Source organism: Mollisia scopiformis (genome assembly GCF_001500285.1).
Source record: "Mollisia scopiformis unplaced genomic scaffold LY89scaffold_32, whole genome shotgun sequence".
Lineage (NCBI taxonomy): Eukaryota > Fungi > Ascomycota > Leotiomycetes > Helotiales > Mollisiaceae > Mollisia > Mollisia scopiformis.
The window spans coordinates 658,952-684,601 of NW_017263612.1; the positions used below are offsets into that span (position 1 = coordinate 658,952).

At 47.3% G+C, this 25,650-nt stretch overlaps 9 protein-coding genes across 9 annotated transcripts; 6 read left to right on the forward strand and 3 right to left on the reverse strand.

Annotated features, from left to right (window-relative positions):
• Positions 1-323: 323 nt before the first annotated feature.
• Positions 324-2,162, forward strand: LY89DRAFT_335397 (uncharacterized protein). Its single transcript, XM_018206818.1, has 5 exons — positions 324-748; positions 807-906; positions 957-1,044; positions 1,097-1,190; positions 1,241-2,162. The coding sequence occupies exons 1-5, from the start codon at positions 683-685 to the stop codon at positions 1,784-1,786; spliced, it is 894 nt and encodes a 297-aa protein (XP_018062986.1). The 5' UTR covers positions 324-682; the 3' UTR covers positions 1,787-2,162.
• Positions 2,163-2,761: 599 nt separating this feature from the next.
• LY89DRAFT_725078 (uncharacterized protein) lies at positions 2,762-5,074 on the reverse strand. Its single transcript, XM_018218948.1, has 4 exons — positions 4,837-5,074; positions 4,420-4,782; positions 3,975-4,193; positions 2,762-3,877 (listed from the first exon to the last, which is right to left on the reverse strand). Exons 1-4 carry the CDS (start codon positions 4,874-4,876, stop codon positions 3,039-3,041), a joined length of 1,461 nt encoding a protein of 486 aa, XP_018062987.1. The 5' UTR covers positions 4,877-5,074; the 3' UTR covers positions 2,762-3,038.
• A 152-nt stretch (positions 5,075-5,226) lies between these two features.
• LY89DRAFT_659119 (uncharacterized protein) lies at positions 5,227-5,942 on the forward strand (the record flags this gene model as incomplete). The annotated part of the gene is made up of 3 exons (XM_018212504.1): positions 5,227-5,347; positions 5,529-5,596; positions 5,653-5,942. The coding sequence occupies 3 exons, from the start codon at positions 5,227-5,229 to the stop codon at positions 5,785-5,787; spliced, it is 324 nt and encodes a 107-aa protein (XP_018062988.1). The 3' UTR covers positions 5,788-5,942.
• Positions 5,943-6,478: 536 nt separating this feature from the next.
• Positions 6,479-7,269, forward strand: LY89DRAFT_335824 (uncharacterized protein). Its single transcript, XM_018206821.1, has 3 exons — positions 6,479-6,612; positions 6,671-7,092; positions 7,146-7,269. Exons 1-3 carry the CDS (start codon positions 6,587-6,589, stop codon positions 7,157-7,159), a joined length of 462 nt encoding a protein of 153 aa, XP_018062989.1. The 5' UTR covers positions 6,479-6,586; the 3' UTR covers positions 7,160-7,269.
• Positions 7,270-8,618: 1,349 nt separating this feature from the next.
• LY89DRAFT_599690 (WD40 repeat-like protein) lies at positions 8,619-10,630 on the forward strand (the record flags this gene model as incomplete). The annotated part of the gene is made up of 3 exons (XM_018210112.1): positions 8,619-9,625; positions 9,672-9,781; positions 9,834-10,630. 3 exons carry the CDS (start codon positions 8,619-8,621, stop codon positions 10,628-10,630), a joined length of 1,914 nt encoding a protein of 637 aa, XP_018062990.1.
• A 2,929-nt stretch (positions 10,631-13,559) lies between these two features.
• LY89DRAFT_335842 (uncharacterized protein) lies at positions 13,560-16,529 on the reverse strand. The gene is made up of 7 exons (XM_018206822.1): positions 16,237-16,529; positions 15,928-16,173; positions 15,684-15,777; positions 14,659-15,615; positions 14,578-14,611; positions 14,360-14,528; positions 13,560-14,310 (listed from the first exon to the last, which is right to left on the reverse strand). Exons 1-7 carry the CDS (start codon positions 16,354-16,356, stop codon positions 13,774-13,776), a joined length of 2,157 nt encoding a protein of 718 aa, XP_018062991.1. The 5' UTR covers positions 16,357-16,529; the 3' UTR covers positions 13,560-13,773.
• Positions 16,530-17,097: 568 nt separating this feature from the next.
• Positions 17,098-18,941, forward strand: LY89DRAFT_711644 (mitochondrial putative citrate synthase; the record flags this gene model as incomplete). The annotated part of the gene is made up of 5 exons (XM_018217916.1): positions 17,098-17,217; positions 17,280-17,344; positions 17,397-17,590; positions 17,642-18,498; positions 18,550-18,941. 5 exons carry the CDS (start codon positions 17,098-17,100, stop codon positions 18,736-18,738), a joined length of 1,425 nt encoding a protein of 474 aa, XP_018062992.1. The 3' UTR covers positions 18,739-18,941.
• A 247-nt stretch (positions 18,942-19,188) lies between these two features.
• Positions 19,189-19,821, reverse strand: LY89DRAFT_691060 (uncharacterized protein). The gene is made up of 2 exons (XM_018216225.1): positions 19,765-19,821; positions 19,189-19,674 (listed from the first exon to the last, which is right to left on the reverse strand). Exon 2 carries the CDS (start codon positions 19,486-19,488, stop codon positions 19,255-19,257), a length of 234 nt encoding a protein of 77 aa, XP_018062993.1. The 5' UTR covers positions 19,489-19,674; positions 19,765-19,821; the 3' UTR covers positions 19,189-19,254.
• On the forward strand, positions 19,794-20,920 carry LY89DRAFT_741985 (putative mitochondrial DNA replication protein YHM2; the record flags this gene model as incomplete). The annotated part of the gene is made up of 4 exons (XM_018220777.1): positions 19,794-19,879; positions 19,943-20,064; positions 20,142-20,814; positions 20,866-20,920. 4 exons carry the CDS (start codon positions 19,794-19,796, stop codon positions 20,918-20,920), a joined length of 936 nt encoding a protein of 311 aa, XP_018062994.1.
• Between the last annotated feature and the right edge of the window lie 4,730 nt (positions 20,921-25,650).

The following is a 25,650-nucleotide window of genomic DNA, read 5'->3' on the forward strand; positions in this document are numbered from 1 at the left end:
TTAATTCATTTCGGACATATAACCAGGGTTCTGTGAGAAGCCACCAGTCCACACCACGGCGACAGTTGGCATTGAGAACATCAAATTAGTTACCAGACCAGTGTAGCCTGCCGATTCACCTTCCACACCTCACTCATACTTCTTCACCTTGACAACACAGTCACCTCGCACATCATTCACTCTTCCCTCGCAAACGTCTACATCTCCATCGTCGTCGCATCCCCGAATCAACTCGCAATACTAAAATAGAAAACAACACAAGCTGTCAGTGATCTCGGCCGCACTCTAATTCTTTGGCGCACACCCGGACTCGATTTAGTGCGCAGATTGAGCGTTCCTGGAAAGGGAAGTGGCGAGTTTGGCCTAGCGATCAAGAGAGGCTGGTCAGGGAAGGAAAGGAACCTCAAATTAGACATTTCCAAACCACGCCTCACCTCGATTCACCTTCACTCCTCGACCTCGACCTCGACGTCTCCTCCTCCACCTCCTTTACTTGCTGTCGCTGGTCCCGCCGTCGTCGCATTGAGTCGTCCGCGACTCAGCTACTGCAATTAACTCTTGCGACGATCAAGGCCGGACGGACTCGATCTACGGCCGAAGAATAATTGGAGCTCTTTTATCTGCACTCAGGGCCGACACCACAACAGTTGTTCCAACAGTTCTAGGACATTCGTAATACAAGATGGGGTCAACGCAGTTCGGGAACTTCCACAACTTCTGCAGAGATAGTACATTGCCGATATGTAATGTAGGCTGAGCTAGAAGTCTCTTGGAATCGAGCTCCTGTGCTAATTGAGTTCTCACAGATCTTCCCTGGATTCAGCTACAATAATTCCGCGGGGTTTGCAGGAGGATGCGAACTTACAGGCATACCACTTAGCCATGGACGACATCTGGGCAATTTGGGTGCGTGGAAGCGATCGATTATACCGAATGTTTGAGCTGACGATGGGCAGGTTCTATACTTCTCTGTGGAATAGCAATTGTGGTCACAGCCTTCCTCCTATGGCGATCGGAACAGAAGCAAGCGGCTGTGGGACGGAGGTAAGTCGTACATAACTATGTTCGAGGAGGCAATGGCTGACTTCTGCGGCAGAGAGATGCAAGTTTTCCTCGTCGGATACATCCTCATCGAGATCTGCGAAATCTTCACTGTTGGAAAATTCCCATTGAATAATACGGTTCGAATTGTAGGTGGTTCCTATTTCGAAGACGGAACTTAACTGACCCCGGGAAACAGGCGTTTACTGGAATGCATCTGGGCTTCATAGTTGCGACTTTATGGATTCTAATGCTCAATGCAGTGGTGGGATACCAATTACTGGATGATGGAACACCAGTCTCGGTTGGTCTTATGGTTGGCTCTGCGGTAGCACTCTTCACCGGAACTGGTTACATTACGCTCGACACAGGTTACAATTGGACTGGTCATTTCCACGACAGCTTGTCTGGCAACAACAGGAACATTCCACTCTATGTGCTCTACCAATTAGCTCCTCTCGTCTTCCTGTTCGCCTTCTTTGTCCTGGAAACCGCATTGGTCATTCGAGTCCTAGGAGAACGCAAACCCATGATCTACCTCGCTGCAGCTGCTCTGCTCTTCGCTATCGGTCAGATCTTCAACTACGTGGTCAGCGTACACATCTGCCACGGCACGAGTGGAAAAATCGACGGAGCCCTCTTCGAAACTCTCTTCACGCTTCTGGCTGTCGTTATGGTCTGGGTATTCTGGTCAAGCATCACGGAAGATGATTGGCCAATGCCTATCAACAATACATACTCATGATCGCGACAATGGACCGAAGCATAGAAAACGGAGTTCGGGAGGTTACTTATTTTACGAGCATCATACGTCCTTAGACGATATTGTTTAAATTACTGCACGAGTGCATTTTCGCTAGGAAGGGGAATTAAGTCATAAGGGATGAGGATTAGGCATTGGCAGATACTTCCTCTGTGGAGGTAATCAAAGTTGAGGGGCTAGGAAAGTTCTGCTTCTGGAGAGAGGGGGGAGATTCAGTATCTTTGACGATGCTGCTCATTCGGCGATGAGCTTGTACATGATTTTCGATGTTAGTAGTATACCCACATGTAGCGCATAATGGAAGACGCAATGATTACAAACAGAAGGGACTTGATCCATGTTTTTCTTGGTGATTGAATGCCTGAGACTTCCTGTAGTCTGATGGGCAGTTCCACTAACAGTTCAATCCCTTCTTGTACTTGCTTTGAACTAGAACTCAACTGTCAAAATACATCAGTTCCACTTCCACTTCCAACTCTCCTAAGAATTGCACCTAACCAATAAACCTCAGTAAGCAGTTCTCAAACCCAAATCTTACACCCAGACACACCACTATCCAAACCTTGTTTTCCACTTGCATACTACCGGTACTCAACCCTAAATATCAAAGCCGTGACCCAATTAGTGAGCTGAATACCGATAGTTTCAAAGCTTGGCTCTTGGCTCAGAAGTACAGCGTTCATCTCAAAGCAGAGACATATCTGTGTAGGTAATAAAAGTCCGCTTTTTGCGCTTTACGCGAGCGGGAAAGGCGCGGACTGCGCGAGATGCGCGAAATGCGTAGATATCTGGGTGTCAAGCTGCATGAGAGAAAGACTGAGTTTCAGGTAAATGTTGAGGACGAGAAACCTATAATGCCTACTTGATTCTTTATCCAATTTCCCGAAAGAAGTACAATTCCTTCTAGTCTCAAGCAGCTGCCTTCTGGTTTTACTTCTATATGTGATCAGTATAGTTCTCATTTGTTAATAGTCAGTCTAGCTGCACCTCCAAGGGTGGTATCGAATTGCTCACTAGCTGAGACTGTGTTTTCGAAGAATTTTGAATATTCTACAGTAATCTAGCAGTAGAAACGCCAATCCGCCAAATAGAAAGAAACTACTCAAAGCCGGGTATCTCTCGCTCGTAACGCCAGTCATGCCAATAAACGCCTCATGATCAATGCTAGTCAAACGCAGTACAAGCCAGAAATGAAGCAAGCGCTAGAATAAACTCCGTAGAATGCTCTAGGTCTTCATTCCTCGTCATCATCTTTCTCTGCTTCCCATGCAAAGCGCAAGATAGTACCCGAGTCGCGGCTCACATACAGACTCTTCATCGATCCCTCCCTATCCTTGACGAATCTGATACATTTTGGCGCAGTACCAGGATACATCCTTTCTCCTTTCCTCTTTTTCTTGCTACTCTTGTTCTTGAACGCTGGGAAAGGGATTTTGTTTCCGCTCTTCAATGAGAATAGTTGAACGTAGGGCGTATCGTAATTTCCCCATTGAGCTGCGGCAACGAGACCGCTTTCGGTGTCGACGTCGAAGCCTGAAATGCCGGCTAGGAGCTTGTAGTCGGGATATTCGACGTATGGTGCGGTGACAAGAGTTGTGCGTTTCGAGGAATGAGGTCGTTCGTTGGCGAGCTTCAAGTAGCGGAGATCGTACTGGCGCATCTGGTTAGGTATCCCGGGAATGATTATGCGGTGTTCGTCGACTTGTCGAATATGTATGATGGCGTTGGGGTGGGTGATGACGGTGGCTTCGCTGTTGAATTTTGGATCCCGAAGGTCGATTCTGTAGGCTTGGCCGCAGTGGCCACCACCGAGGAGAGTATTTGGATTTTGACCGGATCCTGCCGCAGTTAGGAAACAAACGGCGGAGTAAAGTTGCATTTCAGAAGTATGGGCAACGTGGCTGTTCTTGTCCTTTAGCCAGTGGAGATCCTGTCTCTCTTTATCAAGCATGAGAATGCCTTTATTGGTACCGAATGCGAATAAGAGGGAAGATTCCGGAGGAGCAGCTGTCGAAGTGTACACTTCTGCATTGCCTCTTACATTGCCAGTTCCAAGTGAGATTGTTGGATGATCTAGCCACTGTGATCAGCGCAGAACTATTGTTTGAATCAGGTTGTCCTCAATCATTGGTGCGGGAGAACACAAGATTTTTCCAGAGTCAAGACTTACCCGATAATCCTCGCCATAGTCCGATGCCGACCTCTGATGATCCCGAAAGCCATGTGCTCGCATGAAAGCCAGTAGTATCATGGCTACTGAGGGATGTTGTGGCACCCGGGGATCCGAATTTGAAATTCCAATTCGCCGTCCTATTACCAGCATACTTGTTGAAGACATTATTCTTCGGACTGAATGATGCAAGGCTACTTATAACCCAATCGTCGTGAGCTAAAATTTCACCCAGGATTAGAAAACGCATACTAGAAACTCGTTACGGCTGGAAAGAGACGCAAAGTATAGCTTGTAAATGGAACAGAGAAGACAGCGTCTGGCAGTTGGAAACAGTACATGAGACCACGGACAGGACAAAATGGGTCGTAGAGTTAAGTAAAAGCAAAGCAATCCTATCCGAACAAATAACGGAGGCAATTTGCAAAATGAAATCATATCTTACCTGAATGTACCGTAAATACAAGATCCTTCTCTCGGTCTAGGTGGGGGCTAACGGCGAAGTACGGCTCAATATCTAAAGGGAATGGCGTATAGAAACCTTGGGCGACCAAACCAGCAGCCAATATGCTGCGTGGACAATCTAGGCCGGGACCGTAACCATACTCTCGTTTCATTACGAAACCAGAGAGTGTGTCTTCTAGGTTTGCGAATCGTTGGATGCGCCCCATCTGTCTCTTTTCATTCTTGGCTTGAATCTCTCTCCGGCGGTCACGCGTCTTGCGTCTCTTGACATCCTCAGCGGAATATGCTGTGTCTGCTGGAGCCGTACTTCCCTGGACTTTGAAATACTTTCTCTTTTCTCTATCTGTGAGTTAATTAAGTTAGCGAAGATACAAGAAGGTATATTCGAAAGCCCAACCGTAGTAGTATCCTGGAATGTCCTGCGCTGGACGATCCATACTTGGAACGTTACGCTGCTAGGCGTTTCCGTTGATTCTTATTGACTGCTTTGGGATAGGAAGAACAGATATGCGTTACAACCTAAGTCAAGGGTTGTAGATCGAAAAAATTGCCACAAAAAATGACATTTTGATATGAACAAGTTGAAGGCAAAACTCAATTCGGAAAGGGCAAGCGGAGGCTTGGATCGCGCCCGCCAAGTCGGTATCCACACCCCTTCAGTTTGGCTAACCTCACGACCAAGGCACTCAACCATTTAAGAAGTTTTCAAGACCGTCAGAGCCGTGCTTTCTACCATCTTCCGCTGGTTCACATTACATTACAATCGGAAGAAACTCAATCCTCCAAAATGGTCTATACTCTCACAGTCCACCTCTACGCAAACGAGAAGCCCGATTCTATTGACCGCATCAAAGCCAAACTCATCGAGGCAGCTCGAGTCTACAGGAAAGACAAGGAGACAATTGATTGTAAGTCTCTAGAACTGCAATTAAGAACCTCTGCCATACTATTTCCGTGGTCTGCAATCTTCAGCTGGACCCAATGGATCACTTTACACACTCTGCACCTGATATCGTACACCAGTCCGCTTCTGGGGCATGCAGCACTCGTCAAATGCAAATACACTTATACTGACACTTTTCTGGACAGGGTTGGTCATGCAAGATGTCCACGACCCTAGAGCGTTCACCATAGTAGAACGATTTGAGAACGAAAGTGTACGAAGCCCTCCTATACCTCTGTGACCCCATCCTAATTATGAATACTCCTGCAGAGTCAGAAGTACCATCTTGAGAATCCATACTGGAAGACCTTCGACCCCTATGTTATACCCCTCCTTGATAAGAAGATGGACCTCCGCAGACATGAAGAATTGGACACCAGCAAAGACGTTGCGGTTCCAGTCTAGGAGTCTGTGACAGGCTGTTCAGAGGTACAAAGCCGTTATTCCAACCCGACGACACTTAGTATCTTCTGTCGTCAGGGACACTTAGTACATTTGGCTTTGTCGTGTCCTATTATATGCGACCGATAGCTGAGCATGTTCCAAATAATTGCACGCATTTGATCATTCGCATGTAACGTTCTCGGTGAGGTGAGTATTGATATGCATTTGCTCACAAAACAATTATTTGCGACACTCTGCATTTTTAGATTACCCGACGATGAAAAAGTTTGATTATATAACTACACTATGGAATACCTTATGATAAACAAATACAATATTCTAGAACTCAATATGTCTATGTGAGTATATTACTTAAGCTGCGAATAAAAAGTCTTGTTGTAAAACCAGTGAAAATAATGAAATAAACGTTAAATTTGGGCGATATTTAAGGTATAGTTACTATATGTTTATAAGTTCCAGAGATCTTCGCAATCATTGAATGCTACAATCCTCTCAATGCTATATTATAATTCCGAAGGTTGCAGAAAGAATTGACTTTTCAATACATTCCTAGCCGGTTGCCGTGGTTCCGAACCCCAATTTTCACGAAAGCCATCACTCACTGTAATTGGTCAGCCTCGTCTACTGCTGCTGGGATCTAATACTCAGCCGGATCTACTGTAAACCATACACACCTTAATGAACCTTCAGTATTTCGAACCTCACCTCACTCTCCACTCCCCTCCTGTACCATACAGTCAGTGTTCTCAGTATGCGAGAAGCTTCATTCTAGACTTGAGAGCTCGAAGCTGCAGAGAAGATGACGGGGGAGGCGCATGCGCGTCCGTAAGTATCCCTCAGGAGACGCGACGCGCCTTATGGTCTACTAATTATAATTATATAGGTTCGAGGTCATAGACTTGACTAGTGACAACGAGAGCCAGAATGGCGATACGCGAGCTAGGAGAGCAGCACAGAATAGCAGGAGTGTGAAGGATAGCCAGTATGCCAATATTCCCTCGAGTAATCATGGACTGCCGGAGGAATACAAATGGAAACGACCATCTTCTCACAAGAACTCCAGTCGAACAAATCTCTCCGACTACAAGTGGCACGAGAGTCCTAAGATCTTTGATGCAATGTTGAACAAATCGCATAATGTCTCAAACAAGGCACTACATAGGAAGTCGAGCGATATGGACTCTGGTGGAGCGGCCCCGATGCCAAATTATCCTCCTATCCTGCCAGGCGCGACAATAGAATCTCGTAATTTCGGCCAGAACAATAAGTGCGGGCACCAATCCCTACCCTCGGGTTTATTTGCAGGTGAATTGCCAAAACAATCTAGTGAACCAAGCTCAACAATAGAATCTCCTCAGCTCGACCAGAATGACAAGCGAGGGTCCAAATTCATACCCTCAGACGGACTTGTGGGCCAAGTGCCAAAAGAACCTCGTGGACCAGGATTGACAAGAGAATCGCATCAGCTCGACCAGAATCACCAAAACGGTTATAAGATTCTACCTTCGAATTATCTCTCATTTGCAGATAGGAAACCAAAGAAGGTTAGAGCATTTAAGGGTCAGCAAAGATCTGTTGTTAATTCATCAACAATGCATAACGACACTGAGGAGGAGACGAGAATCACATATTCTCCGCTTAATCCTACAGAGCCCTCGAGCTTGAAGCGTCACAGACTAAACACCAAAGAATCCCTTCAGAGATCTTCAAATATCCCTACGCACAATTATAACAACAGAGGCTTCCAGGAACATGAGCCACCACCTATCCTACCAATGAAGAAGACAGTGATCTCTGGTGCCAGCAGGGCTGGAGGGTCAGACTCTCCATCAAGTTCTTCAAGCGCCACAGATAAGCGGTCGACTTCGAGCAAGACAGAGAAAATGTTAAGAGAAGATCTCGTCCCTCAGTTCAAGAAGGCAGCAGCACGATATGAGGGAAGCTTGCCGCAGGATCAACTTTCAAAAATCGCATCACAGGCAAGACACATAACTAGAGATACGAATTCTGGACTGACGGAAGCTAAGGTGGCTGTGGACATGGTAAACGGTCGCAAATTCAGACAAGATTTATCCGAGAATGGCGGCACACTCTCTGATAAATACAAGCAAAATTTGCCTCAGATAGTCCAAGACCTCCTGGACGACGCCATGAGGGAAAAGGTGTCGAGTGTTATGATACCAGACGCTAACCAAGATGTTACCATGTCCGATGCTCAACCTGCCTACGACACCCCGACGACGTCCGCAGAAACCCCAGAATCTGACAATATGTTCGAAGATGCACACCAATTCCCTACACAATCCAGAATATTGCCAAACTCACGTTTCCAGCCTGATTCTTCACCACCCACATCGTTCAGTCTCAGCCGAGCTAATTCTCATAACCAGTCAACAGAGCCTGATGAAGGTACTCCAAGTCAGACAGCATCTCACAGTGGCAGGGTCACAAGAGGAGCCTCGAAACCCAACTACTATGGCCAGAAGAAAGCACCAAACGCGCTAAACCATGAGCCCGCGAACACCCAAAAGTCCACTAGACGTAACCGGGAGTCCTCTAAGAGCCAGCAGGAGAAGCAAATCACGAAGCCTAGCCAACGTACAAGGGAACCCTTCAGAAGCCAGCAAGAAGAGGAAGTCACGGAGCCCAGAAGCAAGGAAAGAGGCAAGAAAATCACAATGTCTGCACCCGTGCCTCTCGACAAGGACAGTGGTGGCACACCCTCTTTTGGTTTATCAGTCAGGACAAAGTTGGAGTCAATGCTGCGCCAACGCGAATTACATGGCATGGTCCCCGTTAGGCCACGAATCGGACAGATTTCTTATAAAACCATGGCCACCAATGCTATCGAAGACTCATTGGTACGGGACTACCAGTGGGTCCATCAGTCTGGGGACGCAACGACAATCACATGGACTGGAGAGACTACATTCGTATCTGGAGCTTTAGCTCATTATGATGTCCACAACATGCAGTATAATCGTCATGGAAATCTTGTTGTGGGATCAACTGCGAACAAAGTTGTCAAGATGATTGACGGCCACCGAGCCCTCCGACCCATAGTCACAGCAGCAGAGAATAAAGAAAACTCTTTGCCGGCAATGCGTGCAACTCAAGATGAGTGGCGATACGCGCCAGTCGTCTCCAGTGCATATTGTGATGTCAATGGATATACCTTTACCGCTTCTTTCGACAAGACGGTCAAAATCTGGAGAGTGTTGGAAAAGGGACCTTCTATGCAATTAAAAGGCATCTGGTTACATGACTTCGGTGTCAACTTTGTCTTAACTTCAAAGCATCATGACATGGTCGCGACCGCGAGCGAAGCGCATAACGATGCCGTCCGGGTGTACAAGTTTGACGAAACAGATGTGTCTCGCTCTGCTTATGATGTTTATAATGCGGATAGGGCTCTGACAAGACCTGGAGATTTGAGGATGGCAGATAAATGGGCATACCATCCTGCTACAATGCAATGGGGAAGGTCAGATAAGGTCTCGAACTTGTTACTCGTTGGGTACTCACCTCGAGGTACTAGTAACGATGAAGCGGAAATTCCCGAATCCAAGAGAAACTCAGGTGAACTATGCTGTTGGAACGCCAAAACCGGGCAGCAAGTGCTTATAAACGCGGGAAAGAGTGCCAATGTCTTTGAAGTCATATGGCATCCTTCACAACCCATCTTCCTAGTGGCTACTGCACCATCAGGTACCTTCGACTCAAGGAAGACCCGGACACAAGTTCGACTGTTCCAGCTTGTAGGAAGTGACATCGAAAGTTTCCAATGTGTCAAGACCCTGGATTGCCCAGCATCTGATGTCAATGAATTGACTATGATGTAAGTCTCAGTACATTCCTAAATGTTCAAATTTAACAATTTCTAGGCCCACCAGCCTTCACGACGGTTATGTCACAGCTAGTTGTACCGATGGAAAAACATATGTCTGGGATACAATGCACGATGACAGACTTCTTCACGTCTTGCCACATGGTGGTAAGTTGTTCTAATTTCTAGAGTTTACAATGGATACTAATGTGTTGTGTAGATTCTATAGATAACCCTGACCATGAAATCCCACTTGAGCAGGCGGATACTGGCGTCAAGTTCGCAGCTTGGGGAAGATCTTCTAATCGTCTCTACACTGGTTCGTCAGATGGGGTAGTGAAGGCGTGGGACATAACACGACCTACCGCTGACGCCCTTGTACGCGATGTCCTCAGGGCAGCAAGTGGCATATCGTGCGGAATATTTTCTGCCGATTTCTCAAAGCTATTGATAGGCGACGGAGCTGGCCATTTACATCTCATCCAAGCTGCTGATGACGAATCTGACGACCGAGACCCTCTTTTCCTCCCGTTAACTCGTCGAAAATTCATGGTTCCACATCCTGATCCCTTTTCTGACCGCGAGATTTTGGAAAATCGAGAAGAATATCGCAGGTACATGGAGCAAGGCATCTTGATCAAGCTCCCAATGGATGTTCCAGGATGGGGAGCTCATTATAGGGTTGGCAAAGGTCCGAATTATGATCTATGCGGACTATACCGCAGTGATGCACACGAAGATGGAGACAACACGAAGCCCCTGTTGCCAAAAATTGGTAATACGACGAATTGGGATGGTGTTACTAAAGTCCGCCCGCAGGTGGGCAACTTTCCCGTGCTGCTGCCAGCTGAATCAAGCCGGAAGCGCCAGCATAATAGACTTGAAGATTTAGACCTCGATGTCAACAAGCTCTTGGCCTCAACTAAGTCCAAAGATTTGAAGCAAGATCTGGCTATCTCGGCGGAGTACATGCTGAATTTTGAAGAAGAGGGAAGAGACTATGTTTTGGACAAATAGTCTGTTTTTGTAGATATGAATTGTATAGAAGAAATGGAAAGTTTGTCCACACTCGTGTTGGTAAGCTGAATAAAATCCGAGTGTCTCCCTTAATTCATTTTGCAAGTCGTTGCCGAGCCCATATTTGTTAAGTTATCATTGTCTATTCTGTTGTGCATGAACCAGCAGCAAGCAACAGTCTCCCCGATTGCACTTCTCTGCCAGGTGCGGAAAGACAGGTTTCTTCACCCACCTGGCTCAAACTCAACCTCTGCACTACGACTGCGGCAACATGTGTCACTGAGATCACGTCCAGAAACGTTCGCGGATCTTTGTCAGCTCCAGCATGCTCCTCTGTTCTTTGAACGACGCACAATAGTTCCATAACTCGCGCGATCCTTGATTCATACCCGCGAAGCTCCCCTCTCTCTTCCAAACCGCAAAAACGCATAATTCTGCTCGCGACGACACCCAAGCGCCAAAGGAAAATACCCACTGATGCTTGCCCTCACACTGGGCTTTACAAAGATACGCTGTCTGCAAGCTAGAAGAAGTTGCAGCTGCTTTCCAGAGGCTCTTTCAAATGCTCAAGCTGACAACCACTCTAGCAGACTCTATCAACACCCCAGCAAAAAGAATAAATTGCACCAACCTCACAATCCCAGTCCTTCATAAGCCCATACCGTACCCTACGATCAACGAGCACGATCTTATGTGATCACACTCCTCCTCACTTACCCACGAAGAAGTTATGCACGCGAAATAATACACTGATGATGTCGTCCTTCAGTCCTACGAATCCAGCCTTACAACTTTTTGTCCTCTCTTGCACAGTCCTTCCACTCCTATGCGAATTTCAGCGAGAATCAAAAAAGCGGCTTAGCGTATCTCGTTTAAGCCCCTTATATTGATGAAGGCGGGGAATTGACGATTGGGAGGCTATACACGGATATTCGGGCAGTTGGGGAATGGGGGTACAAAGAAGATAGCTTGAAACATGATGGTGGGTTTATTCTATACATGGGGGAATATGGGACGGTTGAAGCAGCTGCTGGTCTTCATTTATACCACTTGATACACCTCCTCTTATACGATTCTGTTTAACCTGCATGCATATCTATGAGATCGCGGAAGCAGTTTAGCATATATCGTGAAAATTCTTATACTGGTTGGTGGAGAAAGGGCATATCTTGTTGGAAGGCTACGCGATGACATTAGGGCAGCTAGAGAGTAGAGATACGAGGGAGATGGCTTGGATATATCTGGAGACTTCTATATATAACGGAGGGTAAATCTCGACGTTGACACAGTGGCTCATCACTGACGATCTCCTCGACATGGAGAATCTGCCAGTCATTGAGTATCGATTCAAACTTGGAACCAATTCGAATAGAGGGCGGCAATGGCTTCAGTGTGATAAAGGGTTGGAGAGCATATTCATATCGGGGGATGGTTTGTTGGCAACGGAGATGCGTATCACAGGGGAAACCTGCGAGATGTTGAATGTGTGGAAGACATACAAAGATATTGATATTGGCTACAAAAGCGAAACTGAGAAGTCACGGGTTTCGATGATTAATGGCGCTTCCCTGGGCGATGCAGTTCTGAGAAAAATGATACAAGAAAACATCTGCCTAGACGCCGATTGATGCAAATGAAATAAGGAAGTCAGCTACAACGGCTTGGAAGTGTCGTTGAAGTGAGCTGGGTCACGAGTTGGAAAGGGGCTCGGCTAAGGATGGTGAGGATGGAGAGTGGTAGCTACAATGGCAGGTGTCGCCGAAGCGAATTCTCAAATCACGAGTATTAAAGGGGCTTTGCTGAGGGTGCTGAGAAGTGCGGAAGCTACAATGGAATGGCAATGCCGTTGACGTTAACAGCTGGATAATGAGGCGGAAAGGGGCTTTACCGAGGGCGGTGACGGATGGCACAATATCCTATCGCCACGAAAGACAACAAGCTTCCTGTCTCCTGGGTGAGTATGAATTGAGGGGAGTCTGACGAAGAGAGATGATGGGCATGAAGTGTCGTTGCGCAAGGTCAAGTAATAGGTTGAAATACGAAGCCTGTGGTACCAAGTCGCACCTGAGGCAATGGGCTACATAGAAAGAAACCTAGCCAAGGTCAAAAATATCATTTTTTTTAATAAGAAAAAACTGCAAAACGCCTAGGCACACAGAGAAATCTCTGTGTGCCTAGGCGCCCAAGCGCGAAGCATTGTCCGAAGTCGAAATGGCGTATTAAAGGAGGCGATATGGCGATTTTACAGGGGAGGGGACACCAACCCGGTCAAGGGGCCCGCGGCCCAACCGGATTGGATGGCAGCGAATTGCTTATTTAGATCTATGTTGTGGGTTTGGCGAGACGAAGCTGGACTACGTAGGTGGGTGTAATTTCCGAGGCGGAGGTGAAGGTTTCTTAGCTTGCTGTTAAGGGTTTTCTTGTTGTTAAATTGCAGAGCTTGAATTTTTTTCGTTTCATGTCATCTCGTCTCCTCTCTCGTATTCTTCGCTTGTAAGAGTTGTGTAGGTATAGAGCTTATATCTTTCCTTGAATGTTGTCTCACGAATTTTCTCACTTCACTTGGGATTGTGGATTAAGCTTCGACATTGCCTTGAGAACGAGTATGGATCTTGCTTATGGGATGTGCTACAGTATACAGTGCGCTGAAGTGGAAGAACATGGCATCATTCGAAGGAAAGCACAACGAATTGCAAGAAAGTACACAAATACATAGAGGGAAGGACCTTGCCCTCTAACGTCATCGATCACAGTCACAAAGCAAAGCCAATTTTCCAAGTTCAGATTATGTCTTCCCTTCCACTCGCCCGTTTTTGCCAGGCAAGCATTACTTAGATACAAAGTCAATTTCGCTTTCCACCCCATGCCAACCAGGAAAACCAAAGGAAGCAAGCTGCTGTACATTTTCTGCAGGCAATTTGGGTTCCGAGACGCAAAGAAACAGATCATGATTATGCTCCATCGATGCCCATGGATGCTCAAATGAGTTTGAGGCATGTCAATTTTTTCCCTTCTGAGGTATCATGAACGCCCGACGCCAGTGCAATGCTATATGTGAAAAGGAAAGGGGTCAATATGTAAAGGATTCCATATGATCTTTGAGACCAAGAGGTTGGGTTGATTAGGTGAAGTGTCGGATGTTCTTAAGAACGGTGTCCTGGTGGAGGTGGCTGAGCGGGTGATGTTTGGCTCTGACCTGGGAATACGAATCCAGGAGGGAGCATGGGCATACCGTTCGTGAAGTTCATCGGGAAAGGAAAGCCTGGCATGCCGAAGGGAGGGACCGGAGGCATAGATGGAGGAGCACTAACGGCAGAGGGTCTGTCCCGACGGTCGTCGTCTCGGTGATTATCACGGCGGTCGTCTCGATCACCTCGTCGATGTTGTCGCTCTTGTCGCTCTTCCTCATCGCGGTCACGGGTAGACTTGGGACCATTATTGCCACCCTTGTCTGTTTGCATGCGACGGCTGATAGCCTTCGAAGAAACACCTTGGCCGATCTCAATATCTGGCTCCTCGACAACAAGTCCAGGCTCGATGGGCTTGCCACCGCTACCACCGTACTCGGCAGTCAACATCCACTTCCGATCGGCATCAGTGAGTTTGCTAATGGGGATGATGCTGACTCCAGTTTGGTAGTCACTGCAATCACGAGGTCCAAATCCGACACCCCATCTTGTCTGGTAAAGTTAGTCTTGGTACATTACATGCATGGACTCTGGAACTTACCCTCAGTTGAGAGTCTGGTGCTCTGTTCTTCTCCATCTCATCCTTGGCTCTGACCGCATCGGCACGGCTGATCATTTTGACGAATGCGTGGCGCTTGTCCTTATTGACGATGCAAGTCTGAACTTGACCAAAAGTAGAGAAGATATTTCTCAATTCTGATTCTGGCATACTGTTTGCTAATTAGCGATATTCATAGTAGAGCGGTACTTGAGACTTACGTGACGCCCCCGACAAACAGAGTGCGACTGAGTACTGCGGAATGTTAGATCTTATAGTTTGCGGTTTGATTGCGTGCATACCTTTGATGTTTCCCTTGCCAATGGACGGATCGTGGTCAACCCACTTACTTCCACCTCCATTTGTTCTTGGCGGGGATGGGCTGTTCCCACGGCGGGGAGGACTACGCTCACGGTATCCATTAACACGACCCCCTCGTCCTCGACCACGATCATCTCCACGATTACGACCTGGCGAGTCTCTACCATACTCAAATCCTTCCTCATGACGACGAGAATTTGGTGAATCACGAGCACCCCACGCACGAACAGGAGACCGAGATCGAGAGCGGCGACGGAAACGACCTGGTGGTGATCTCACAGCCTCATTGAAACTATTGCGATCACGTGATTCTTCTGGTCTAGCACCCCAAAAACCGTTCTGAGCATTTTGATTTTGATTTTGGGCCGCAAATGGCGGTGGGGGAGGAGGAATTCCACCTGCTCCAACCAAAGGAAGACCTTGATTACCCATAGCAGTAATGATAGCACCAATTTTATCAGGCCCGTACCCCTGGTCTGCGAGAGCCTTGATCAACATCAACTGGGACTGAACAGCTGGATCAAGGGCAGCAGTAGGAGGAGGGATTATAGGCGCCGGGGTAGCAAATGGATTTGCTTGATTACTTGCAAAGTTCTGAACACCATTACTCGTTCCTTGTGGTTGCGATGCAAAAGTGGCCGATGGCACGTTTACAGGCGGTGGAATTGGTGGGAACGGAAGGGACTGAGTCAAGCCTGCAACTTGCTGAGCAACTGGATTACTTTGCGCATTTGATACATTGTACGAACTACCCGGGACCTGAGATGGGGGATTTGCGGGAGGAGCAGCAGCAGTATTTTGACGAGCCATGTTGGCGAGAGCCTCCAAGATCGAAGAAGTGTTACGAACGGGGGCCGGGTTAGGAGTCGTGGTTGGCTGCAATCCGAGGCTTCTTTGTAGATCTGCTGGAGGACTTCCTGGAGGCGTGGTAGATACGTCTGTGAATTGTAACAGTAATTAGAATGTGACTCGAGAACACTGGTAGATGTAATTGTGGTAGCCTTACTTTGTGCGTTCAACTTCTCCTTGAACGTACTAAGCATCTGGAAAGGGAAAGTCTGGCCTTTCTCCCAGATTTCAACGAGCTTCTTAATCTTCTCCTACAAGACAAAAAAACAGAGTAAGTGGAGGTTCATAGGGGGATTGGACTGTGCGCATTGGATATCTCTTCATCAAGCAACATAGTGGAAGCTGGAGTCACGAGGACCATGCGAGTCCGAGGTCTATAGAGCTCAAACTTTTGGGCGTACCTTTTGATCACCAGGAGCAGATTGAATAATGTCGTTCATCAGTGCGGGTAGCAACTCCTTTACTTTATGGACACCAGCGGCATAGGTACCATCCTGAGCAGAACTGTTTATAGGTTGTCCAGCGCTCTTGGCTTGCTCTGTCCACTTGCGGGTTACGGAGTCTACGACGTATAGGACGCCCAACTTGTGTGTGGCCGGTGCCTTCTTGAAGTGTGTATACAGCTTTTGGATGAGAACGGATTCGGACTGTGTATCGTAACGTTAGCTTTGGGCCATCTCCAGCGACGACCTCCATGAAGATGAGCTTACCTGTATGTTGGCGTTGCAGAGGGTGGTGATGCTTTGAATGCGAGAACCTGAGACTCCTGGAGGCTTCAATAACAGCATGGCTTGCAAGCCAGCTTCTAGTTCAGCTACTGCGGAAGACATGTTGTACTGTAGAAGGAACACGACCAGCGCAGGTTCAGTTGCAAAGAATGTGTAGTTGCGAAGATCGAAGGCTTCGCGAGATTCTACTTCTATCCTCGCTCCAAGCCCCGATCCGCTAACACGAAGCTACGAAGAAATGAAGCAAAAGTGAATGGATTTCTATCGCGATTACGATGTGCGACCGGCACGATGAGTTTAGCTTCGAAGGCACTCCAGTCAAGAGACGATCGAAAAACCAGCGAATCTCAGAGACCGCAGGAGACACCGCAAGAAGGATCTGTATTAGTTGATGGGATGTGTATCTGTAGATGATTCTTCGTGGCAGTTGTGATGTCGTTGGGAAGAGGTCACAAGAAGAGGAGAAAGTGCCACCACTTCGGTTTTAGGTCTTTTTTGACTAACTTTTGAAAGCCTGCTGCTGCCTTAAGGCAGCCACAACACCAGTCACGTGGAACAAGCTTTGAATGCAAGATACTGGTGAATGCATGAAGGAACAGGGAATAAAAAAGATTTAGCCTGATTGTTCGGAAGCTTCTATATTTTTTTCTCTTCTTCTGTGTATCATTGCCAGCCCCATGTGCCGGAGGGTTTTTCTGTGGCAGGGATAGATGGAGCTTTCTTCGGCCAACAACGGGTCCAACGACTGGGAAGTCCGACCTAGCCACCAACCGAAGACTCTCTTTCTTGCAAAACACGACTTTTTTCCTTCAGATCTCCTCATCACATCTCCCTCACACCACAATGGCGTCAGCACTTCGTCTTGGTTCATCGGCCTTAAGGTCTTCTCTCACAGCTCCAGCATTCAATGCTAGAACCGCAGCCTTCAATGGCCTGCGATGCTATTCTTCAAGTAAAACTCAGGTAAGCTTGATTGGATTTGTTCCAAGCTCTACAACGAACCCCAACCTGACAATCAGCCACAGACACTGAAAGAACGATTCGCCGAGCAACTACCAGAAAAGATTGAGCAGATCAAGAAGCTTCGCAAGTAAGAATTGATGGAGAAAAATCGAAGGGCATTCCTTAATTGACAAACGTAGGGACTATGGCTCTAAGGTCATCGGTGAGGTCACTCTCGACCAAGTCTACGGTGGTGCTCGTGGGATCAAGTCGCTAGTCTGGGAAGGTTCAGTTCTCGACTCTGAGGAGGGTATCCGTTTCCGAGGGAAGACAATTCCAGAATGCCAGGAGCTTCTGCCAAAGGCCCCAGGTGGACAAGAGCCCCTACCCGAAGGTATGCTATGATAAGATTCTGCTTCAATTGATATGCTAATTTCCGCCGCAGGTCTCTTCTGGCTGCTGTTGACCGGTGAGGTGCCCAGCGAGCAACAAGTCCGCGATCTCTCTGCCGACTGGGCTGCCCGCTCAGATATCCCCAAATTCGTCGAGGAGCTCATCGACCGATGCCCCAGTGATCTCCACCCAATGGCACAGTTCTCTATCGCAGTCAACGCTCTCGAGCACGAATCTGCTTTCGCCAAGGCATACGCTAAGGGAATGAAGAAGACTGAGTACTGGGGCCACACTTACGAGGATGCTATGGACTTGATTGCCAAGCTTCCAACAATTGCCGCCAGAATCTACCAAAACGTCTTCAAGGGAGGCAAGGTTGCTCCAGTCCAGAAGGACAAGGATTACTCCTTCAACTTTGCCAACCAACTCGGATTCGGCAACAACAACGACTTCATTGAGTTGATGAGACTGTACCTTACCATCCACACCGACCACGAGGGTGGTAACGTTAGCGCACACACCACCCACCTGGTTGGAAGTGCTCTCAGCTCTCCTATGCTTTCTCTCGCCGCCGGCCTCAACGGTCTTGCTGGTCCTCTTCACGGTCTCGCCAACCAGGAGGTCTTGAACTGGCTCACCAAGATGAAGGCCTCCATTGGAGATGATCTCAGCGATGAGGCCATCAAGAACTACCTCTGGACCACCCTCAAGGCTGGCCAGGTTGTTCCAGGTTACGGACACGCAGTTCTCCGAAAGACTGACCCCCGATACATGGCTCAGAGAGAATTTGCCGAAAAGCATCTCCCAGATGACCCAATGTACAAGCTTGTTAGCCAAGTGTACAAGATCGCCCCAGGTGTTCTGACCGAGCACGGCAAGACCAAGAACCCATACCCCAACGTTGATGCTGTAAGTTCACATTTGTTATCCCCTTGAGTTTCAACACTAACATGAACTCAGCACTCTGGTGTCCTTCTTCAATACTACGGCTTGACTGAAGCCAACTACTACACTGTCCTCTTCGGTGTTTCCCGAGCCATCGGTGTCATGCCTCAACTTATCATTGACCGTGCAGTTGGAGCTCCTATCGAGCGACCCAAGTCCTTCTCAACAGAGAAGTGGGCCGAGATTGTCGGAGCTAAGCTGTAAAATACCAAGAATGATATGAAGTCGGGGTGGGATGGGTGCCGGAATGCAGATTGTAAGTTAGGTTAGACCGGCTCTGGAGCGACGTTTGCGCTGTTACCTGTACTTTACTCGAGCGTTCTGGTGCTCTCTCGCAATCACTCCTGCGTATAGAATGAAATTCGTGACCAAAATCTACATTATAGACTAGGTACTTCTTATATGTGAAAGTGTTACAAATGTTACCGAAATCTGAATGTCACGTTAACATAGACAAAGCACTCCAGCTAAGAGTTCTTGGCATGAACGAAGCCGTGAACGATTGATACTGATACAGGTCCATTGTTCATCATGATACCTCACATCCACAGACTCGATTACTTCTACTTATCTAAGAAGCCTCCGAGGCAATTCTGAGCATCCCCGACCGTCTGACTCTGCCACAATTCGCAATTGCAGCAGAATGTCTGAAACTCCTCTTGATGCGATGTCTCGAGCACGTGTGTCCTAGCTCTCGTCGGGCTTCCCCATCAATTTTCTTCACCCCGAGGCATTGAATGCCCAAGCGAGACCAACGATTGAGCTCAACAAGACCGACGGACAACCTAAATCCAGGCTTGACCGCAATAAGCACAGCGGGATCTGCTTGCTGGACCAGCAGCAGCCTCGTTGAAAAGAATGCGCGGCATCAACAACCTGTACTGCAGAATAGCTGAGCACGCTGAGGACGCTGACCGGGTAAGATCTGACATACAGACCGCCAGATGCGAACATTTTGCAATCTATCGATCTCACATCCCCTCAAAACCCGCCGAATAATCATCAGATTGAACCCTTCGTGCCTCGTTTCGTGCCACTTTTGCCGGCTTCGGTTCGCATCGAAATAAGCAATGAAAGTACGATAAGGGGTTCGGCCACCGAATCAGAGCCAACTGGTAGCCGAGCTAGATACATCTTACCGTAGCAAAACTCCCAACTCCCTTCCCTTTCTCTCGACAACAACCTCTCACGATTATTTTTTGCGACGAAGCACCCTAATCCCTTGGTCAGGGCCCCTCAATTTGCAATCTACTCCCACGATGTCAGTCGCAGTCGCAGAACCGCCCAAGCTCGAGAAGAAGCCCGTCAAGTTCAGCAATCTGCTGCTTGGGGCTGGGCTCAACATGTGCGTTTCCAAGTTTCCAAGATGCAGAAGAACTACAGACAATCAATGCTGATGCGGAAACAGGTTCGAAGTCACGACTCTGGGACAGCCATTGGAGGTCGTCAAGACGACCATGGCTGCGAACAGAGGAGACTCGTTTGCTGCTGCTCTTACTCGAGTTTGGGGTAGAGGTGGTGTTCTTGGCTGTAAGCTTGCACCCGTCATCTCCCGCATTTCGAATCTCAATCGCACAATCAACTAACATTTCATCTCTCGACAATAGTCTATCAAGGTCTCATTCCCTGGGCCTGGATCGAAGCCTCCACCAAAGGAGCCGTCCTCCTCTTCGTCGCCTCCGAAGCCGAATACTATGCCCGAACCTTCGGAGCCGGTGATTTCACCGCTGGTGTCACTGGCGGTGTCACTGGTGGTCTTGCCCAGGCATATGCTACCATGGGTTTCTGTACCTGTATGAAGACGGTCGAGATCACAAAGTCCAAGCTCGCGGCTCAAGGTGTCAAGCCTCCGGGTACGTTTGCTACATTCATGGATATCTACCGCAAAGAGGGTATCAAGGGTATCAACAAGGGCGTTAACGCCGTGGCTATCCGTCAAATGACCAACTGGGGTTCTCGATTTGGTCTCTCGCGTCTTGCGGAACAGGGAATTCGAAAGGTAACTGGCAAGGAGGACGGTGCAGGATTGGCTGCTTGGGAGAAAATTCTGGCGTCGGCTTTGGGTGGTGGTCTTACTGCTTGGAATCAACCGATTGAGGTCATTCGTGTGGAGATGCAGAGTAAGACCGAGGATCCCAATAGGCCGAAGAAGATGACCGTGGGCAACACGGCCAAGTATATCTACCAGCAAAATGGACTGAAGGGTCTGTACCGTGGTGTGGTTCCCCGTATTGGATTGGGCGTTTGGCAGACGATCTGTATGGTGGCTATGGGTGATATGTATGTCTTTCCCTTCCCTACTTCTCCTTCAAATACTGATAATTTTCACAGGGCCAAGACCTACGTCGAGAAACTCACCGGCGAAAAGGTTACAGCTAAGCATTAGACGGCGTTCTTCATGGTACAACGGATCACGGCATGCTTTGGAGGTTTCTAGATTTTACCCACGCTTTGGAAGATCTTGGGACATTGTCAAAACGGTGGTCAGTCTTTGCTTACTTGCACATGGAAAAGGATAGAGAGGACTTTCCGTTTCTTTTTGTTTGTAGGCTTTTCTCTATTAGAGCATGGCGGATACATAGTTTGCTACTGCATGCGCATGCACATGATTCACGGCAAGAAAGGGCGTTGTATCTGAAATGGATATTTTAATCATGTCCCATTTATGTTGTCCGAGGTTGGCATGTGATTTTATGCTTTTAGTGACGACTCAATGTTTTATGGCTATTTGGAGGGAGGGAGTGAGGGAGGTGGAGTCCGTCTGATGTCCAAAAAATCCACGCTCGCCAATACATACCTACCAAACAACCTCCCTTCGCGACATACATCCCAACCCAACATCCACTCCAAAATCATACACTAACAGTAACAGTAACATCCTCTCCCGTCCTAGCCACTGTTACCTCCCGACCCTCTTGTCAATCTCTAATTCTACTTGTCAATCTTTAATTCTGCTTGTCACCATCTCATCTTCCAAGAACGGAACAAACCACACAACCTGGATCCGAGAACGTCTAAACGTCAGTGGTCTCTCTGCTTTTGGTACGGTTAACATGCCTAAGAGCGTTAGATCATGTGTTTATATGTACCTAGAGAAGTTGTTCAAGCTCACACTCGTGAGTCAACGCTCAGAGAGGGAGGGTAGGTGAATGGGGAGTGAGTGAGTGATGGAGAGTGAATGAGAGGGGACTCATACCTATCGGCCACCGCGGTCCCGCTCCGCCTATATATACCTCCAGCGGCCGCCCGAGGAATCCTCTCCTCTCTCTTCAAGCCCAAGAAGTTGCAAATCAGAACTCCCAAGACGCCTAGCCCTGGCTTGTGTGGTGTCTTGTGAAGGGTTCTAGAGGGTATATGTAAGGTCGAGAAACATTCGGTGATCTTTTTCACCCGCTTACGGAGTGGTGTGAGACGTGAGTTTTTTGTTGACAACAAATGGGGATGTGGTGGCAATATTCTATCAATGTATAGATAGACGCAAGGTGTGATGCTTTTGGGAAAGATGTAACTGAAGACAACTCTGGCTTCGTGGAGCCCATGGATTGAAGAGTGAGACTGCACGTCTTGTTTCTGTTCAGACGCCGCTTTTTTCTTTTGAGGTCAAGGTTGGCGGCTTGGGGAGAAGGGAAAAGAAAAGAAGAGGTGACAATGAGAATTGCAGTTGATGATGGGGTTGGTAGTTGACAACAAGTGTTGGGACCGAAGAAGAGGCTACTGTTCTGTCTGTATTGCTTCTTGAGGTGTCATGTTACGGTACTGCTTGTTATTCATTGCTCCCGGGGATTTTACTGGCCAATCGGGAGGACATATTCGACTCCACGGTATTGTTGGAGTTTTCAAATTGCCCGCTGGTTGGGGTGGTTTTTATACACTATCAACACGACGGATTCACGCTAAAGGCAATAATTTGTCTACTGCTGCTTTGATTTCGGTGCGTTTCGATTCGATTCCTTGGGGAAAGATTCACTTCAAAAAGGAGGATCTGTCTACTATTTTCGAGTTTCGTTGCGTTTCGATTTCTGAAGGGAGAATATTCACCCCAAAAGTAAGGATTCATTTGCTAATTTTTCGAGTTTCGTTGCGCTTCGACTTCTATAAAAATAGGAACGCATTCCGCGTAATCTCGTCAACTATCTCCTCACACATCTGCCACCCCAGACATCGGGAGATTCTCAAGCACCCTCTATACCAAGCCCCGGCTGTCTCTTAGATTAAACGTGCTTCTCGAGAAGAAGTTTGAAATTTTTCGCGACGTGGACGTGCTGGTTGACAACGGTCAGTCTAGTTGGGATGAAAGAAGTCTGAGACAGTCAATCTCTTTATTCTTTGCAGCCGCAAAGTTCCTCGGTGCGCTGGAAATGTTTTGATAAATGCTCGCATTGTCCAAGAAGATCAGACGACTTTTCACTGTTGATAGTTGGACGACTAGAAACAACTCTGCAAAAGCTATGATTATCTAAGGAGATTAATCTACTTTTGACTGTCGAAGGTCAGAATTAAATAGAAATAACTAAGACAATGCTTTTATTGTCCAAGGAGCCCAGAAGTCTTTCGATTGTCAAAAGTCGGGATTGGGGAGAATCATTTGGTTGAGAACTGCTCTAAACAATAGTATAATTGTTGTCAACTATTGTTCATTTATTGGCACAACTACAGCTACATAAGAGATAGTAGTACTTATACCATCCTTACACATTTCTACCGGAAGAAGGATCCTTGAGCCCAGGGACATTCTGGGTTCCCTCCTTGATCTCTCTCTGGTTTCGTGGTTGAGGATGAGAAACGTGTTCGCGGCCCTGGTCGTGTGGTTTTTATAATTCTTTGTGAGCGGGAATGAAAATCTCAGAGTTGAGCGGAGTCATCGATGGTTCTGTTGAGAGCCGATTTGAAGATTCACTGTGTTGAGACGTTGTTTGCTGGTCTGTTTCTGTGAGCGTACTGGGCATTTCTGTCCAATTAGGGATGTAGTTCATTCACTTCTGAGACAGCACGCTGAACTTTTCTATACGTATGAAAATTTTATATATTCACTTTATAATTCGGACGATTTCCATCTTCCCGTCCAGATTTTTCAAGGCTCTATTTTCTATAAATAACCCTCTCTGTTACCAGTACCAATACTTGGACAACAGACAATTTGTAAATTCACGCCACTTCCCAGGAGGAATTCCAGCTTTCAGGTCAAGTGCGGCCCTAAGTTAAGGAAGTTGAGTGGGGAACTGCCAGCCGCAACGAACAGAAGTCTCAGACGTAAGAGCAAATTAAAGTTGACAGCAAAAGATCAGAAACGGCAGGACTTTGAGCCTTGACAACAATGGATGTCTTTACTGGAACACAGCTTATCCAAATTAATTTTCTGGTTCAGATCAGGGATCAAAGTAAAGACCCGCTGAGAAGATACGTCTATTGTGATAGCTGGACCTGGAGCCGGACCCGGAGCCGGGACCAGGACACATGAGTCTTTGCTGTGCTCGAATGATGGTTTGAACTCCGAAAGTTGTAGCTATTCAAGCGCAAGATTTTATAGCTGAGCTTCTCTTTACCAAGATACTTGGAAGTTAGCTTGTCAGTTTTCATTCACTTTTATCTCTCTTTCTTTGGTAGCAGAGCTGTGGTGAATTGGTAACTGTAATATCTTTGGCATTAGACAAACCTGTTTCTTTCATTCACTTCTCCTCCGTGTTTTTGTTTTTGTTCAGGAACTACCTACTCTACCAGTATATATACCTCGCATAGACCTCTGTTTGAATACCAAACCAAAAATCAATATGCTCGATAGAAATTATGGTCCGGTACTTTGTTGTTTTATATTTCTCAAGATCAAAATTACTCTTCGGATTTGCAGAATCTCTGCTGTCATCTGATAACATTGTTTTTATTGACGGCAGAAGTAAGAGTTCGAGTCACAGCTCGTGGCACACTTAAGCGAAATACAGCAAAAATGGCCATTTTTACCCTATTTTTAAAACTTTATATTAAATCCAAATATTTACACTTTTATTTTAAATTAAATTCTTTTTTAAAACTGTCACAGCGCCAGCTGTTACCAATCGCCTGAGCCAATCGCCTGCGACAGAGGCCAGGCCGGGAATGGTGGCGTTCTCGAGCTTTAAGCCTACTAGGGCTTAGCTCTGTCACAGTTCTGGTGTGACTAGTGGTTGTGGTCATGTGATTGTTTCAGCTAGTGTTTGAGGACCCAGCTTATCTGCCCTCAACACTCTTCCACTCTTTTAGTTCTTTGTCTATTATTCACAGATTAGTATGTACGTCTTGATTCCATAGTCCAGAGTGCGTGCTGTCACAAGCTCCTCACATGACATCCCCTTACTTCTAACATATATATGTATATAGATCTCTCCTCCTCTCCTTTCTTCTCTTCTTAGCTTTAGATTCTAAATGAATAGCCCGACGTTGCGTCGCTGTCACGGTTATGGAGTCACGTGCCCGCTACGAAATACTCACGTGACCGCTCGCCTGTATATATGCCCTGCCTTCCGGCGCTTCCTTCCTTTCTTTCCTCTTTACCTTTAGATTCTAAGAGATAGCCGAATCGATACTTCGTCTACGTACTAAGCTTCCCACCGTGCTGTCACATTATCTAAAGGTCAAACAACCCCCTACCAGCCTGGGAAGGCATAATAAAGAATATCCGACCAGAGACTGTACGCGTTGGACGTGTACCGCGAAGAGTATATCCTCAGTTATATCTTCAGCACCACTAGACCCCCGATATCGAATGTCGACACTCAGACTGCAGAGCCATTCGATATAGTCGACAATAACGAAGCTTCCTCCCCCAGAGTACGCACCTCTACTTCTACTCAAAGGGCCAGCCCTCGAAAGCTTCCTCGAATCATCTACTATCCTCCGCCTGCAAGAATGAGTGCACAACACTCCCCCATCGAAGACGCCGTCTCTTCGGACGACGTACCCTCCCTAAGACCCTCTATTGAAGGGCACACACTCACCCCTACGCCGGGTGCCCCCTCTCGGACTTCTCAAACCAGCCCCTTACGTCAAACCGACTTTGCCGAAATTGCAGACGACGATCCTGAGCTCCTTGCCTTGATCCAAGCGGCTCGGCAACAGCTTATTCGAGACAGAGCCACTCGCGCC

Bases quoted from the DNA above. Each gene is read 5' to 3' on its own strand.
- LY89DRAFT_335397 (XM_018206818.1), top strand. From the start codon at position 683: ATGGGGTCAACGCAGTTCGGGAACTTCCACAACTTCTGCAGAGATAGT. The intron at 749-806 runs GTAGGCTGAGCT...GAGTTCTCACAG, and splicing joins GTACATTGCCGATATGTAAT to ATCTTCCCTGGATTCAGCTA. The intron at 1,191-1,240 runs GTAGGTGGTTCC...CCCGGGAAACAG, and splicing joins TGAATAATACGGTTCGAATT to GCGTTTACTGGAATGCATCT.
- LY89DRAFT_725078 (XM_018218948.1), bottom strand. From the start codon at position 4,876: ATGGATCGTCCAGCGCAGGACATTCCAGGATACTACTACG. The intron at 4,783-4,836 runs GTTGGGCTTTCG...ATTAACTCACAG, and splicing joins CATTCCAGGATACTACTACG to ATAGAGAAAAGAGAAAGTAT. The intron at 3,878-3,974 runs GTAAGTCTTGAC...CACAGTGGCTAG, and splicing joins ACTATGGCGAGGATTATCGG to ATCATCCAACAATCTCACTT.
- LY89DRAFT_335824 (XM_018206821.1), top strand. From the start codon at position 6,587: ATGACGGGGGAGGCGCATGCGCGTCC. The intron at 6,613-6,670 runs GTAAGTATCCCT...ATAATTATATAG, and splicing joins GGGGAGGCGCATGCGCGTCC to GTTCGAGGTCATAGACTTGA.
- LY89DRAFT_335842 (XM_018206822.1), bottom strand. From the start codon at position 16,356: ATGTCTTCCGCAGTAGCTGAACTAGAAGCTGGCTTGCAAGCCATGCTG. The intron at 16,174-16,236 runs GTAAGCTCATCT...TACGATACACAG, and splicing joins TCTGCAACGCCAACATACAG to TCCGAATCCGTTCTCATCCA. The intron at 15,778-15,927 runs GTACGCCCAAAA...TTTGTCTTGTAG, and splicing joins CTGCTCCTGGTGATCAAAAG to GAGAAGATTAAGAAGCTCGT.
- LY89DRAFT_691060 (XM_018216225.1), bottom strand. From the start codon at position 19,488: ATGTTCGCATCTGGCGGTCTGTATGTCAGATCTTACCCGGTCAGCGTC.